This window comes from Centrocercus urophasianus, unplaced genomic scaffold, assembly GCF_019232065.1.
Source record: "Centrocercus urophasianus isolate 14NV4802_14NV808 unplaced genomic scaffold, USGS_Curo_1.0 seq_21, whole genome shotgun sequence".
Taxonomy (NCBI): domain Eukaryota; kingdom Metazoa; phylum Chordata; class Aves; order Galliformes; family Phasianidae; genus Centrocercus; species Centrocercus urophasianus.
Window position 1 is genome coordinate 20,153,445 of NW_024884767.1, and position 16,786 is coordinate 20,170,230.

Below are 16,786 nucleotides of genomic sequence, written 5' to 3' on the forward strand. Positions count from 1 at the left end.
AAGAGCAGATCATACTTCCTTCCTATTTTGCTGCCAGTGTTAGGTTTTGAGGCACATCAAATATGTTGTGTGTGTGTTTGAGTTAATACATACATATTTATGTAAATGTAATATATGCCAGTAAGATTTAACCTGTAATTATGGTTTTACATTATTAAAATGTGATCTTTCAAAACAACTTGAGGAGAAATGAAAGGATCTAGAAGCTGGATAGCTCAGTAAGGTGACAGAATATAGGAACTAGGCATGAAGAACAGGAGATGTAAATAAGTGGATGACAGCACGCAGAACGTCTCTACAAATTGCATTGGCCAGACATATTGCCAACAAGGTGTGGATTCCTGTCTTGTTGCACCTTTTTTTCTGTGTTTTATTCTCTTCAGCTTTAATTTAATCTGTGTGCACAAAATTGAAACTGCGATGATTGTGTTAAAAAAAAAAATACTGGAAACAGTCTGTGGAGAGACATATAAATGCAATCTGCTGGAAAAAGAAATTAAAAAGCCCTTGGCTGTTTAGTTCATAGCAGCAAGAAAATGCCTATCTTTGGCATACGCTGAAATATTTGTGCAAAGAATGAAAAATCAAATTAATACTGACAGCATTCTTTCAGCTATCTTTTGGTAGAACTATTGTCCTTTAGTATTTGAATCCACATACATACATGACAACCAGCAAGAGGAGTATAAACATCTAGTTGCTTTATTTTCAGATTTAGTAAATAGAATAATCATAATAAAGAAAAACTAAAGAAGATGTAGGCTGTTGAAAGTGGCTTTCTTCACTGTCCCCTATCTCTGTGCTCAGGAAGTGTTTGCACTAGATTCGTAAAACCTTTTTGATGCATAAAACTTCTTAAATGGTTTATGCAGTTGACAAAGTAACCACAGATAGTACTCAGTTTATTTTGTGGAAAAAATAAATTTTTTCATTGGACTTCACACAGCCTTTGATACGGAGGACTTTGTAAGCTCATCTACATTAAGTTAGTTACATAGATTTTAAAGAGAAAGCTCTTCCCAGGCTGTTAATGCAGAAAACGTGCATCTCATGCAGGGAGCCCCTGATCTGCAGATTACTAAGAGTTGGGAAAATACAGCAGGGAAGTATTAATGCATGCTTGTCATGTTCCTTGTCCTCTTTGTTATGTGTTTTTGGTCGCAAGAGTCAGGCGGTTAAATGAATCTTTTTTGGGACTCAGTGTGGCAGTTCTGAAGTTGCATTCAGTACTTTGAGTTGGTAGTGAACTAGCAATTGAATTCAGATCAGCAAACTAAAAAAATCCCAGAACCTATTTTAGCCTTTATTTTACAATCTTAAATGTTCTGTATTAATGGTAAAACTATTATGACCTAATCCAGATGCCTCTCCCAAGTTAGGAACCACTTATTTTCGAGTAGGTCTGAGTGTGGTATTGTCTAACTTATCAGAGAAAAAGGTTGTAACCTTAAGCATCAGCTTAAGCAGAATGAGATGAAAGGTGTGCAATGTAAACTTAAGGGGGGTGCAGCTGCCTCCACCAAAAATGGCTTGTATTGGCCTAACATGTCTAGCTCATTTTGCATCCAATTTTAAGACAAGGATAAAGAATCGTAAAGCATTGTTGCTAAATTAGTCTGTTTATACCACATAGATTTAGTTGCACTATAGGAAGATGCTGTGTAAAATAAAGATTATTTTGCTCTGCAAACCAGAGCAAATGACCTGTATAACTTCAGCCTATTTTAGCTAAAGCCTGTACCTACAGTTAAAGCAGCCACCAACTGGAAGTGAGGGCAACTACAGGATATCGTGGCTTATAACTTTTTGTTTTTGTCCATTTCCTTATGCATGTATTTTATACGTTGAGAGTATAGATGTGTTCATGTCCATGTAATTCACAACATCCAATCAATATCATACTGATAAATACGCAAGAAAAATAATACTTTTAGCTTTTAGTACTTCAAACCTAAAAAAGCCACCTCCCAAAAAATCCAAACTCTAAAAATATCAGGAGTCATGTTAAAGAGCGATGTTTTGTGCTAAGTTGGTATGTACTTAATTGTTTAACTTACAGTTATCCCTTGAGTCATTAATTCATTGAATTTTGAAGAACTTGCCAATTATTTTAAAAATTACATAAGCTGAACTATATGTAGAATAATGCAAAGTAGCAACCAAGTGATGGTATTGTTCTCAAGTAACTGCAGAACTGCAGGAGAGAGAGCAAGAAATAATCTATGATTCTCTAGCCTTGCTTTATAGAAACTATGAAATTATTAAATGCAACATAAACTGTATATCATTAATAACAGAAGTAATAGGAAAAATAATATTCATTTTAATTATTTTATTAAGAAATGCTTCTTAGTAATGGCATGCTACTTTCATTGACATTTACGATTCATACTTGAAATGTGTGGCAATGATTTCTGTGTCGGGATGGGGGGAAGCCATGTTTTCTATTGCCTTGAGTTTTGTGTTCATTGAAAAGTTTGGAAAACTTGGAGCTGAGGATGGTTGGATTATTTTGTAGTTGTGGGCATTGTGAACTACAGAGTCTGGGACAGGAAGGAGTTACTCTCCCTCTCCCCTTGCAAAGTAAATGTTGTGTCATAAATGTGACACATGTTGTTTCTGCTGTTTATCATTACTTTTTTCATTTGAAATTATGTCTTTATTTACAAAGAGGGAGAGAACCCAAAAATACTCCCGGTAGCTCAAGGAATGTTACCTTTCTTTTATCTGTCCTTTTTAAGGAAGCTGTAGAAAGCTGATGGATATGTATTTTCAGTGAGCGCTTTAACGAAGGGCTAAAGTTAGGCCTCCTTTTCTGTGTGTTATTACCTGGGCTTTGAATTTTAAAACCTATTTAACCAGATCATCTCCCTTTTCTTTTTTACTGAAATCCCTTCTGTTTTTCACTGCTCTGCCTTTAGCTTTTACCAACTCTGTTCAATGAGTTTCTTTAAGAATAACTGGATAAAGAGAGCATGAAGAGACATGATTACTGATCAGCACAGCTTGTGACAATATGGCACCTTTGTTTAATAGTTTAGGGCATTTATTGCCAGTCCAAAGTGACTTGCTTGATTTTGATGGGTTCCACTGAACGGAGTACCCCTTCCTATTTGCAGCTCACAGTAACAGCATATCTACATTAGTATAACCACTGCACTTAGAACAAAGCCCAGTTCACTGCATTTCTTTTATCTATTTAATATTAAAAAGCCTCTTTTTTTTTTTTTTTTTTTTTGTAAATGCAGTTATGAATTGACAGACTTAAAACTCTGAAGTAACGAAGTGGATGAACACACCTTGTCATTTCTTGCTTTTGAGTAGTCTTGAGCTTTGAAAGTAGCAGCATTGTTATCACAGATGTTCCATGTCATACACATGTGTTTGTCATTACAGTAAACCCTTTTTTGTTTCTGGTTTTGCAGGCAAATCGTACCTGCCCAATTTGCAGAGCTGATGCTTCAGAAGTGCATCGTGATTAGAGTGACCAATCTAAGAGCACAAATCTGGTTTGGGTGTTCCTGGTCATGTGTATATATGAACTATCTATTGAACTTACCCATGTGGCTTCCAGCCTTTTCCTTTACACAAAAGGGTCAGTGGACCTTACTTTGCACTGTGTGAACTTAATCAATTATAAAGCTTATAACTAGTCTTCACATCTACGGGATTGTTATACTAACAGTGTGATTGGAACTCCAAAGATTTTTTTCTTTAGCTTAATTTTGTGTGTGCACTAACATTCCCTGGTTTTTGTGTGATCATTCTGAGTGTTGCTGCGAGATTACTGTGGACGTGATCTTTTAGCATGTGCTTTTATAAAAAAGAAAAAAAGAAAAAAAAAAAAAAGTGGTAGCTCCAAACAGTATAGCAATCTACCTTATATAGAGCCTTCAGATACTGTGAGTGGGAATGAGTGGTGTGAATGTTTGCTTGTGAGAGGATGGGTGAAGTGTGCTTGGGAATGAGTGTGCATGTGTGTTTGAGAACCTGTATACCAGCATGTGCTGAGAACGTATGTGTGTAGTATTAATTATGCTGCAATGTATAATCTTGTGTGTTATTTAAACAGTACTAGTACTGTACACTGGTTCCTTTCCTTGTGTTTGCAGTTGCACACAAATACAATGGGTGCAGCAATTACAGACATTTAGTATTTCCTCCCCAATGTACTTACAGGTACTTACCTGTCTACCTGCTATTCAAACAAGCTGTTATGCTACCCTTTACTCGGAGGCTTTAAGTGCGTACCACTAAAGGGGTCATTGATTGTTCATAGTTGAGTAATGTCGGGTTTTAGCATAAGTTACAGAGTTCAGATTTTTACTTTGCTTATTTACAAGTTATTTTATCAATGTAAAGTTGCAATATCACACAAATCGTTTAGCAATATTAACATTTTCAATTGGTAATTTCAGAATCAACATGTTCCTGTTCTCCTTTTCAATTTTTCTAGTTGGGCTATAATTGCATTCAGTTGATTTGACATTAGAGCTGAGTTCTGAAGATGCTGCAGTTATGCACTTCTTTCATGAAAGGAAGCAGAAAGGATACTGAGGGTCTTGTGCAACAGCCCTTCATTTTTTGCCATTGTGCTTGCTAAATAGATAATCCTCTAGCTTACAAGCATTGGCTTTAATCATACACATTCTTTGTCATTTACAAAGGAGTTTGTATACAGTTAAAATAACTTGTAAGAGGTTACAATTTTATTCCTGCTACTTCATGAATAAAATAAAATTTCTAGCATTTTCTCAGAGAAGTAGAACTTCTGGTTTTTTGTTGTATCACAAAAGAGGGTGGTTTTTGGTCACTCATTGCAGAATTCAGTTGCCCCGATGCTGCTTCTTGTCCCTCATTATTTTCATGATGAGTGTAATGTGAAGAAGGAACTCCCTTGGTTTTTGCAATTGAGTTTCCAGAAGACTCCACCACAGTACGAAACGGGAGCACCTTCTGAACAAAGTGCTGTTAAACAGGAGGTAGCTTCTATCCAACTGCTTTCTGAATAGTGTTTTCTTTGTGCTTTTTTTTTAAAAAAGTAGCTCCCTTTCCAACGTTTCAGACTGTTAGCATCTTCAGCACGTTCCTCCAAAATACTAACGTCCACCTATGCCATAGTTATTCAGAGGATGCACTTCTCGCATCAGATTGCTTCTCCTGAATTGTCATTACTTCAGTTGCAGCAGCACAAGTGGCACAGTTAGCAATATTGCTGCAGCTTGCTGCCAGTCTCAGCTTTAAGTTGATTCTCTGTCATTTCTGATGCTTTTGTATGCTGCTATGCTTTAGTATCAATTATAATTCCAGTGTTACATGTTCTCCATGCTGTTTGCCCTCTTTCAGTGTTCTACAGACCAATCACAGCTGATGGTGCAGATGATATAAAAGCACAATTTTGCCCTACGTCAGATGCTCTTGCCTCCATTTGTGTAGTTACACAGGTAGTTCTCAGAAACGCTGAGTCTTTCCATTCCTACTCGTACGTAAGAACACTAAACAAATGATCAAAGTACTAAAATTCCTCCTCTCTTCCAGAGGAGTTAGAATAATCTTTCACAATAACACCTGGCAGGTTAAAGTACATATAGCGAAATTTATTTTTTTAACAAATGAAATCATCTTGTCTAAAAAACATACCATGTGTCTTACAAAACTTAGGCTCTTTTATATAGCTGCAAAAGAAAACTTTCGATGCGTGCAAGTTTAACCATAACTAACGCTATGTTTGATATTCAGTTTGAAGCATGGGAAGAGGGCACTTCTCTAAGCATTCACATTCTTCTGAAGCCAAGGGAAAGTCACCCTTTTTCTGGAATTGAGAAATCCTGATGTGTGAAGTCCCTTTCCCCAGTGGAACTCTGTGAGGCACTGGGAGACTGAGGAGTTGGAGGATCTAACTGGGTCAAATCCTGAAATGATTTGTTGCACTCTTATGGCTTGTCTGTTCTGAAATGGTTCATTTGTTTGCATGGGTCTCTTGCAGATGTGTGTGGACTTGCTTCCTGTGGGTAGTGTGTGTAAACAGCACACGTGCACATGTTCTGGATCAGCTCAGATGACCCACAGCCGATCTCGGTTGTGGCTATTGATGGGGATTCGTGCTGAGCTGCTCACTGCCATGTGTTCTGTACATTTGTGTGTAACTTCTCAGCCTGCCGTGGTGCCAGGCAGCACCAGCATCCAGCAAGATGTTTTTTATGTTCCTTCCCTTCCTGACTTCACCTGTCCCCTTTTCCTAAACAGTCCATAAGACATTTGCTTTATCATACTGGCACTGCTGTGGCTTTGGCATAAACTGCCAATTAAATTTGAAGTTTAAGGGGATATCAAGGCCTACAGATAATTCCAATGTCTCATTTTGTGACTTTCTTTACAAAAAAGAAAAAAGTAAGCCTTTTGTTGTATACTGTTTTATACGGGCTCTTGAATGTGATTTCACAGCTGTTAACACATCATGTAGTACCTGGGATGGGATTTACCAACCTTTTTTTTGTTGTTGTTGTTTTACTTACAGAAAACACATTTTTGACTGAGTTATCTTTGGGCCTTTTTAGAAGCTGTGTTTTTTTCGTTTTGTTTTTTTTTTCCTTTGGTACATTGTTACCTCATTTTGCTACTTGTATTTCAGATCTATTAATGATTCTGAAAGCTTGTGACTTCTGTTGGAATCATTTTTGTCAGTTGTTTTCTTTAAATCATACTCTTTTGAATCACTTAATATGTAGTTTTAAATGTATTATAAATATCTGTAACCAAATCATTTGAAGGCTTGATAAATTTTTAACAAAATTTGTACATTTTTTATGAGAGTTACTAGTAATGCTTTACTACGTAGTGCAATGAAGTTTTATTTTTAATCCCTGTGCCCAATTTTGGAGTTGAGAGAGTTGTTCAGTAATAAATGTATGATGTTCACTTACACAAGTTTGTCTTGTTCTTCTTTGTGCCTTGTTTCCTTTCACTGCTCCCCCTATTTCTGTGCATTGTCATACGACTAACTTCAGATATTGGCAGCATCACAGTCGTGGTGCTGGGGGAAGGTTTGCCTTCTAAGCTGTAGTGCATGCAGTCATAAAATAACTTAGTTTGGAAAAGATGTGTAAGATCATCAAATCCGTCCTCCACCTAACATTACGAGTCCATCACTAAACCATTTCCCTAAGCCCCACATGCACATGTCTCTTAGATACCTCCAGCACAATTTGGGCTTTTGAAAAAATGGGCAGACATATGACAGGAAGAGAAGCAGCCCTTGGGCAGCATTTGGGGTGTTTGAAGCTCCTAGCGTGTGGGAGATAGGCACAGAAAGCACTTGTCAGGTGGCAGGCCATCTCTTCGCTATCAGACTCGCAGATTTCCTGCCTGTGATTCTTGATAGTCGAGTGTACCACTCTTTAGCTGTCCCAATTACAACCAAATTCAAGATTTGTACTGCTTGATCTTGAATACCAAGCCAAGTTCTGGCCATTCTATAAATCCATGAGTCCATGTTGCTTGTAACCCAGTAGTTATCCTTAATTTTGGTCAGCGGTGAAATGCTTTTCCCCCACATCTCTTCCCTTGCATCCTAGGAATACATACAGCTCTTAACTCCTTAAAAAAAAAAATGTTAATGATTGTAAGTCTTGCTTCCCAAGAATATCTTCGTACTTTTCTGCAAGCAGTCTGTTCACTTGTTCTGAGCTAACTGGTTCACATGGCCTCAGTAACTACTTATGAGTTGAGTCCAATCATCTTTGCAGGTAGAAGAAAGATAACAGGAAAGCACTGATAAAGAAGCTGCTGTACCCTATCTCACCCATGCAGGTACGGAATAGGCAGGATAGCAGGCTGAGTATATGTCTGCTATGTCTTACACGTTCTGTGATTCTGTGTGTTTTTGCCTCCTTGATGCACATTACCACTGTCAAAACAGTGTAACCCAGGGTTTAACATCTTTGTTCTTCCTCTAACAAGGACAGGAAAAACAAGGGCTGTTTAGCAGCCAGTCTTGGTTGTTATCAAAGCTGGGGTTGTTGTTATCAAAGCACTGGGGTAGTACTGGTAGTACTCTGCAAGGCTTTATCGAGCGCTTTCTCAAACCGGAGGCACTGATTGCATGGTAACATTTGCAGGTCTCAAGTGCTGATTTTGTCAGAGGTGCCTTCCTTCTAGCACCAGCCCGCTTGCTGGCTTTCCACTGCTTCGCCCTAGCTTTTGGATGACAGGTAGGATTCCAGAGATCTACAAACTTTCCAAAACAAGCTTAAGTTTAAGCTTCCCTTCTGTAGTTAAGAGCAGCTTTCTGGCATCTGCCATCACCAAGTGGTGCAGCAGTGCCATCACAAAGGGCAAACTGATGAAGGGGTTGTAAGAGGAAGGTGGAGAAAGAAGAAAAGTTTGTCCTTCTGATCCAATAAGGTAGAGTTTATGGTCTGTTCTTGCACAAGGTTTGTGCTGAATTACATCAGTGTACTCAAAAAGCCTACTTTCGCCTTTTTGTGCATCTGCTTTATAAAACGTGGAGAAATTACCATGCTACAGAAGTACGATTCTTGGACAGAAGAATCAGCAAATATGTGAAGGTGCCCCTTCCTCATAATTTGGAATGTGTGGACTGGATTCTTAGGGAAAACAAAATATCATTTGCAAAGAGATGAAAGAGATTATCTCAATCATGGCAAAATCTGCACTAGGAACTAGAAGAGCATCTGTGAGCTTGGATAACTGCAAGGCCATGTCTGCAGTTCGCAGACAGTGGCTGTTTTGCCCATGCAAAGGATGTTCCAAGAGTATCAGTGGTTTGCCCAGAGCCCCTTAGCCTGAAGAGTGGAGTTGCCCATAGATTCTTTTTCTGACTCTTCTTCGCCTTACCACATCCCTTATGTCACAGCACTTCACTTTTTTCCTCAGTCTGTGAAAAAATTGACCTAGCTCACACCGCTTTACCTCTTCACCTGAGTTTTCTGGCATTCCTGGAGTTTAGTTGACAATTTCTGTCATTCATTTTGGGTAAGTCGCACCACCATCTTCAGATTCTGCATCCCTTGTGTATTCTTGTGACCCTTTTCTTCTGTGTTCCACCTACTGACCGCTGCTGGAATCTTCCCCAACAGCTCCCATCGCGGTGCAAACAACCCCACGACCTCCAGCTGTGCCATCTTTTTGCATCTGATTGGCATTCTTTCCTTGTCCATAGTGCATATCAGCTGATTTAGGAATTTAGGCATGCTTGAAAGCAGATGGAGTTCCCTATTCCTTATCTATACTCTGAAGATGGCCTTGTATAATCAGGGACACTGTCACTGCTGTAGATTTTGTCCAATTCCCTTTGCTAACTTGGTAGGTTTTGATTTATGTAAGAATATGAGGAACTTCCCCTGTCAGCTGCCGCATCCACAAAGCACTGTGCTTTATCAGACATGCAACAGACTCTGTTATCAGTTCTAAAAAGCCGTGTTCTGCCTAACAGCCTTCCTGTGCAGGGTTTGCATGGATTGCGCTATGCCACTCACAACCTGCTATGTTTTGCAGTGCAGCTTCCCTTTTCTCTGAACAAACTTGTGAACCATTATCCTGGTACCCAGGACCAAATTTAGCATTTTTAAATGTAGTATTTTTATTATTTTTTGTTTTGGAATGAAGAGCTGATTAACAGCTTGGAGAGAAAAAGTGCCTCCATGGCACCACAAGGGAAGTCCAGCCATTAAAGGTGTGTTAACTATGCAGAGGCCCATCAGGGACAGTGAAGGCCAATGGTATGTAATAAGCATCAGATGAGCAGCATCAAGTTGTCTGGGTGCTGTCATGTTGACTTCTGAGCTGTTAAACCTTTCCTCAAAGTTCCACTTAGCACACTGGAGTACTAAGGCCCCGAACCAAAGCTGACCTCCAGATGAACCTCACAACCACAACAAGCATTATATAATATTAGTGTCTGATCATTGGCAAGATATGTAGCTTAGGTAGAACATTTTCAGAGTGTATTAACCTTTCCTTGTTCAGAAGCTTGGTGTCAAGGCCTACAAGTACACAAACATTCCCTGATTCCTCTTTGAGCTCTGACCAGGCCTGAGGTGGAATTCAAAAGGAGAATGAAACCAAATTTCACCTCCCTTTAAGTTATGTAAGTTTGTTTATTCAGCAACATAAGAGCTGGACCTGCTTGCAGCGACATTGGAGGCCTCACCTCCGAGTGGACGCACTGTGTAGGAACTCTCAGTTGCCAGGAAATGTTCTCCAAATCCTCACTGCAGCAGAGGCTCTCCAGAAACTGCAGATCTGGATGATGGAGAAGAATAAAGGCAATTGGTGATGTTTCTTAATCGCTGTGGTTAGTTTTGTGCAGCAATGATTACGTGCATCACTTTGCTTTGTTTTATTCCTGCTATATTATTTCAGTTATTATTTTATTGCTCTAAACGTAAGTAAAGATAAATTCACTTATTTAATGAATTTATCTCACTTTGCCCTGTCCACTGGCAAAACACACACATAATTCCATGTGTGCCACCAGCTACAGACGGCCCCGCAGCAGCTCATTTTACTGCAGTAATAGCAGTGAAAGAAGATGCAGTGTCTGATGGACACAGTGAGCATTCTTCCCACAGTGAGGTTTACCAAAAATGCTCAGTCACTGCGTTCACCAGCCCAGTCTGGCTGCCTGTGAGTGCTCTGAGAGACAGCAGGCACACTGCAAGATTTTTTTCAGCGTTTCCAGCGTTTTGTGCACACATTTCTCTCTCACAGCATTCCTATTTTTTTCCTCATACACTGACTTCATATGTGACTCATTGACATTTTGCATTCATACATGCAAGCAATTTTCCTACTGGCCTATTCAGCTGCATTTGTACTCCTTTATTTTATTCATAAATCAATATAGCATGTGCAACAACAACTGTGCTTAATCCTGCAGGAATGTCCACCCACTAGATTTCCCAGACCACAGATTTCCTGATTTACTTAGTTATGTGGACTTGATACTACAAAGGATCTTTTTAAAGTGGTGATGATACAGCAAACAACTGATGAAAATCAAGTATAGGGCCATTCACGGACATCAGCCTGTCCTGAAGTCATGGTGATGTCTGCTGCCGTGGCCTTGGGAGGGCAGCACTGGGTCAGCAGTGTTACCTGAAATGTCAAACTGGCTTATTCACGTCACCATTCATTAAAGTCTTTTGTTATTAGTAACGTAGAATCATTTAGGTTGGAAATGACTTCTGGAATCACCGAATTCAGCCTTCAGCCCATTCCCACCGTGCCCACTGACCACGTCCCTCAGTGCCACAAGCATCCACACGGTTCTTGAACACCTGCAGTTATAATGACTCCACCACTTCCCTGGGCAGCCTGTAACGTTGCTATTTGAATAGCTCTGCTAAGATGCCTCCAGACGGAAAACACAATGACTTTCAGCACTGGCATTAGTTACGTTTTTGCTACTGTTCCTCCTGTGTGCCAGAATGCAGTGGGTACTAGGGGAGCATGTTTTAGAGTGTATGCTCTTTAGCTTAAAGTACGTTGCTTTGGTCTGGCCAGCATCCCCACAGCCTGGAGAGCACCCAGCTGGAAGCAGCGGGAGTCCAAGTGGGCCTGGGGTCACGTTACTGGTGAGAAATTAGGTGAAAACCAAGATCGCTTGATTTGAGTCAGGGCTATCTCACATGCTGTTCCCTTGCACAGTATTAAGGGACAAAATCAAGCTCTTTTCAGGTACAGGAGCTGGGCAAAACACTTTCCAAAAGCCAGGTTATGCAGCCTGAAGAAATACACTCACCAAAACAGGTTTGCTATGGTCTGGAGGATGTTTGTTTCATTGGAGAGGGGGATGTGGGGAGAGAAGTTAGGCAATTCAGAGCTTATTTGAGTAGCAGGAATTCAGGCCATCGTGCAATCTTTTCAATAAACAAAGGTAAGTGCTCCATTTAAGAGCTGAGACCAACAAGTGAAATGAGAAGGACCTGTGCTCAAAACAAGGAAACAAAATGTATTTCAAGCATCAGGCTACAATACAAAATTATATACATGGCATAATGTTTGTATGGCTTACCATCTTAAAAACAAACAAGTAAATGAATGAAAAGTAAGAGCTGCAATAGTTTTGCATAGTGATTTAGAAAGCATTTATTTTAAAATTCATAAAACTGTAATAATTAAGGTCATAATTGCGTGTACTGGTGCTTATAAAGCACGTGTTTTTACAGTAACTCTTTTACAGTAGCTCTCTTATATCTTGCTTTTACTCTTCATGTGAAACAAAAGAGGCTTACAAACAAGGCTAACAACATTATTCATACAAAGGCTTACAAACAAGATGCCCTTGCTCACAGACTTGTGCAGAAGCTTGCAGATTCCTATCCAGTTGGTGTCTGCACATCCTCACCAAACAAGATTTTAGTTATGAAGGTCTATCAACAATTTGAACTTACAAACTTTGGGCATGCTTAGCAAATTCAGTAGTGTAATTAACTTCTCCACCCCGGGCTGCATGAAGTCAGAGTTAATTAATTACACATGTGACACATGATACAAGAGAGGGTCACATACAAGGGAGAACGTCTATTGGGTGGACCAGAAAGTCTGTAACCTCAATACTTCAGCCAGTGAGGAAGCGAGGAGAAACAACACTGTTGAGGGATAGGGATAAAGGGGGGTGCTCCGATCCCTGATACTTTGAGAAGTATGGGGGGAGAGAGAGCTGGAGACTGCCCTCTGTCTCTACTCGGAGTAAAGGTTATTGAGGAAGATATTCAGGCAAAATTTTCCCAATGTTGTACAATTATGACCTGCTTTTGACAATAGGCCTCACCTATTCTGTGTACAGAAGATTGTTAGTACTCTTCAGCAACTCTTTCCACCGTAGTCTATTCTGACATGGAGAGCCAGCAGCATTTGGAGGATGTATGATTTCATTACACGAATGAATTTGCCTGGTCCTATATTCTTATGTAAGACATGTTGCAATATTATTTTCCTCCCATGGACCAAGGCCAAATTCAAAAAATGTATTTTCTGCTGATGGCCATTCATCTTCCTCTGCTAGGACAGCATGAACGGATTCAAGGAGATAAACTGGGACAGGAGTTTGCACAACCTGGAAGCAAATGTTTGCTCTTTTTTTCCGTAAGACTTCAAGGTAGAGGACCATCAGTCTGAAAAAAAAGGTGCAAAGCTGTTAAGAACTGCAGAAGATGTTGTCTCGTCTTCACCAAATAGTAGCATCCATATGAAAATGTCAGCTTTGCTCATGGATGATTGCTCATTCATTCGTGTACTTAAGAATTCTATCACCGAGCCATTTATCTGAATTCTTGATGGGGTGTCTGATTCCACAAGTGAGAGGTGTTAGCATGACATTTGATCTATGTCTGCAATGTACAAAGTCATTAACTATACACAGAAAGACAGAAAATCGTATAACTTCTGTAGCGCTTAACCTTTACTGAGTAGTACAAATAGTGTGCCTGAGAAATGCATGGAGGATGCTAAACAAACATTTGTTACAGTAGTGTATGTGTAGGTCATGCAATTCTGCACTCTTTTTTGCCTTATTTGCTCCAGAAGTCAAGTTTCATATTATTTTAATACAAGAATAGCAAAACAGATGCAGAATTGCTGTATAACAAGTCAAACCCAAGGGATGGGGGCAGGGTGAAGGACCAGGTACTCAAGCCTTCAGGCAAACCAGAGATCAATGTGAAGATGGTTAACCACTGGTATCAGCCGGAGGAAGCAGGATGCTCTTTTGCAAGGACTCCATGTCTGAAGTGGATAGTATAATCTGTCTTAATCCTTAAAGAGCAGATGATTACCTGGGTGTCCTGGTGGATGACAGGTTGGCCATGAGCCAGCAGTGTGCCCTTGTGGCCAAAAAGGCCAATGGCATCCTGGGTTGCATTAAAAAGAGCGTGGCCAAAAAGGCCAATGGCTTCCTGGGTTGCATTAAAAAGAGCGTGGCCAGCAGGTCGAGGGAGGTGATCCTCCCCCTCTACTCTGCCCTGGTGAGGCCTCATCTGGAGTACTGCGTGCAGTTCTGGGCTCCCCAGTACAAAAAGACAGGGATCTCTTGGAAAGAGTCCAGCGGAGGGCCACAAAGATGGTGAAGGGCCTGGAGCATCTCTCCTATGAGGAAAGGCTGAGTGAACTGGGTCTATTCAGCCTTGAGAAAAGATGACTGAGAGGGGACCTGATCCAGGTCTATAAGTATCTGAGGTGTGGGGGGCAGAATGGCGAGGCCAGGCTGTTTTCAGTGGTGAGTGGAGACAGGACAAGGGGAAACGGCTGGAAACTGCAGCATAGGAAGTTCTGCACAAATGTGCACAAGAACTTCTTTACAGTGAGGTGACGGAGCACTGGAACAGGCTGCCCAGGGAGGTGGTGGAGTCTCCTTCTCTGGAGATGTTCAAGACCTGCCTGGATGCCGACCTGTGTAACCTGCTGTAGGGAACCTGCTTTGGCAGGGGGGTTGGTCTCAATGATCTCTGGAGCTCCCTTCCAACCCCTACAATTCTGTGATTCTGCGACTCTGTGATTCTGTGATTCTGTGATTCTGTGATTCTGTGTGATCTGCTTTGGTATCTGAAGTTTAACGTATAGATGAGATTTGCTCATGCTGACTGTGGACCATGTTCCTTGAGAACCAGTGTACTGTAGACCTCTGGGCTGCAGGCCTTCCTGGGTACTGCTCCAGAGGTGAGATCCTGCAATGGACCTCTCCAAAATGAGCCCAAAGCTTTGCATTCAATTAATTTTGCAGTAACTGATGCCATGGGGAATCTTAGCATCCAGTGCCTTATTACATTACATCCCTGAGCTCCAGAAACACACCGTCTGTAATGGTTTGTGTTTGAATAAATTCAAGAGGATCTATATGAAAACCTGACTTGGGCAGGAGGGAACCATTCCTCCATATGACTGACCTAAGTATAAGCAGCTGTGGTGAAAGATGTGGGAAATGTTGCTGTTAGGCGGACAGTTGGACTGGATGATCTTAGAGATCTTTTCCAACTATGATGACTCTATGATTATAATAAGTTAAAAATAATTCTTACTTTCACTTGCTTCCTTAATGAATATGTTAAAACACAAAGAGCATAAAGTGCCAGTAAAAACAAGAACTTCCAAGTTTGATTTCTGTTTCAGGAAAATGAAACTTGAACATGAAAATGTAGCTGCCGCAGCAATTTTAAGACATTTCCAAATCTGTTGTAAAGTTAGGTTACTTAAAATATGCAGACATATGAAAAAGATGCCAGACAGCTTACTGGCCTGGAATGAATGATGATTAAAACTTTGTGCATCCCCCATCTCCCAGATGGTTAATGATGAGGAAGAAGAAAACAAAAGAAATTCTGATTCTGCAGGAAGAATTGTTTTCCTTTTCATACCAGAGGAAGGGCAACTATTACTGAGGGCACACTGGTTTGATACAGAATTTTTTTCTTCACCTTGCTGAAGACCCACTCTGTGTGGCAGGGACTCACCACTGCTTGATGTCTACAGATGTTGCCTATCTGCCTCTTCAAACTGCAGTCCTCAATGCCTTCGCCAAAGTAGTGTTCTCGTTCTTTTGCATAAGGCTGCAAAAAAAAATCATAGGATCACTGAGGCTGGAAAGATCTCTAAGATCATCACGTCCAACCACCAGCCTCCAAGCCACATCCACATAGTTCATGAACACCTCCAGGGAGTGCCTGAAGCACATGAGCCCTGTTTCAACAGGGCTCCTCCAAGCGGAGGAACAAATTGGGAGCTACATGCAGGCTCCTCCTGCTCCTGCAGCTCCTCACAGCCATAGTGCAACAGTGTTCACTGAATACCCATGGTGTTCAGCAGCAAAGAACGGGGGTGAAAGTACAGCACGTGGTATCAGCACCTGGCCAACCTCTGCTGTTTGTGCAAACATTTCAATTTGATTGTAGCTTGCTCCTCAAAACTCATAAATGAAGACCATCAAAAAGCTGAGAGAGCCTAGCTCAAAAGGTTCCTTTATGAAAGTGATCTGTGACATGGAAATAGTGCCCCAGATACTCCTAACCTGCAAGTTGAAATGCTGCAAGGCGTGCACTTCAGTCACATCCTGAGCCAAAATGAGGACAGGGAGAGCAGAGGGTGGAATACTGCGCACAGAGCAGTGCCATCAGGTGTGCAAAGTCCAGGCAGCAGCTGGGTGCCAGCACCCTTTCTCAGGGACCAGTGCTGTGCCAATGCTGTTTGACATCCTTATCAACAGCTAGGGCAATAGGACAGAATATGCCCTCCCACAAGCCTGGTGTAATTTCAGCTGGGAGGCAGAAAGCTGGGGCTGCTCTGCAAAGGGCCTCTGATAGACTGGAGAAATACGTAAGCATAGACATCATGGAGATAAGACAGGAAAACACCACGTGGAATTCCATGGAGTTGGTTGACATGGCTAATGGGCAAGGTGGTGATGGGTTGATGGCTGGACTAGATTAAATGTGTCCAACCTTTTGGGATGCCTGGGCCACACTGAGTAAACAGAAATTGTCTTGGGCTGCATATATGTAGGTCATTCTGAAAGCAATGCCTCCTATTTATTTCCATGCTTTCATACAAAGAACACAATGAACACAAAGAACACAAAGAACACAATTTGAAAGAGCAAATTCTCAGCTACAAAGCACAATTTTTCAACATGGTCCTTACCATTAGCTATGCTGCTATGCTTTTTTTTTTTTTTTTTTTTTTTTTTTTTTTTAGTTTTTAAAAAATGGCATTAATAAATTTTAAAAGGGGGATGTTGTGGGTTTAAAGAGACACATTTTGGTGAAAAACCCCA

The 16,786-nt window shown here is 40.7% G+C and overlaps 1 protein-coding gene and 1 long non-coding RNA gene across 3 annotated transcripts in view; one reads left to right on the forward strand and one right to left on the reverse strand.

The window, feature by feature from the left end:
- The window catches only part of RNF38 (ring finger protein 38), a 29,048-nt gene extending 22,124 nt beyond the window's left edge, over positions 1-6,924 (forward strand). For both annotated transcript variants that reach the window (XM_042822868.1, XM_042822866.1), the window contains one exon: positions 3,426-6,924. In XM_042822868.1, coding sequence (XP_042678802.1) covers positions 3,426-3,482 — 57 coding nt within the window. In that variant the 3' untranslated portion in view covers positions 3,483-6,924. The remainder of the gene's footprint in view (positions 1-3,425) is intronic.
- A 5,172-nt stretch (positions 6,925-12,096) lies between these two features.
- LOC122162561 lies at positions 12,097-16,117 on the reverse strand. Its single transcript, XR_006169588.1, has 3 exons — positions 16,025-16,117; positions 15,471-15,566; positions 12,097-13,139 (listed from the first exon to the last, which is right to left on the reverse strand). It is a non-coding gene; the product is annotated as an uncharacterized LOC122162561 (long non-coding RNA).
- Positions 16,118-16,786: the final 669 nt, after the last annotated feature.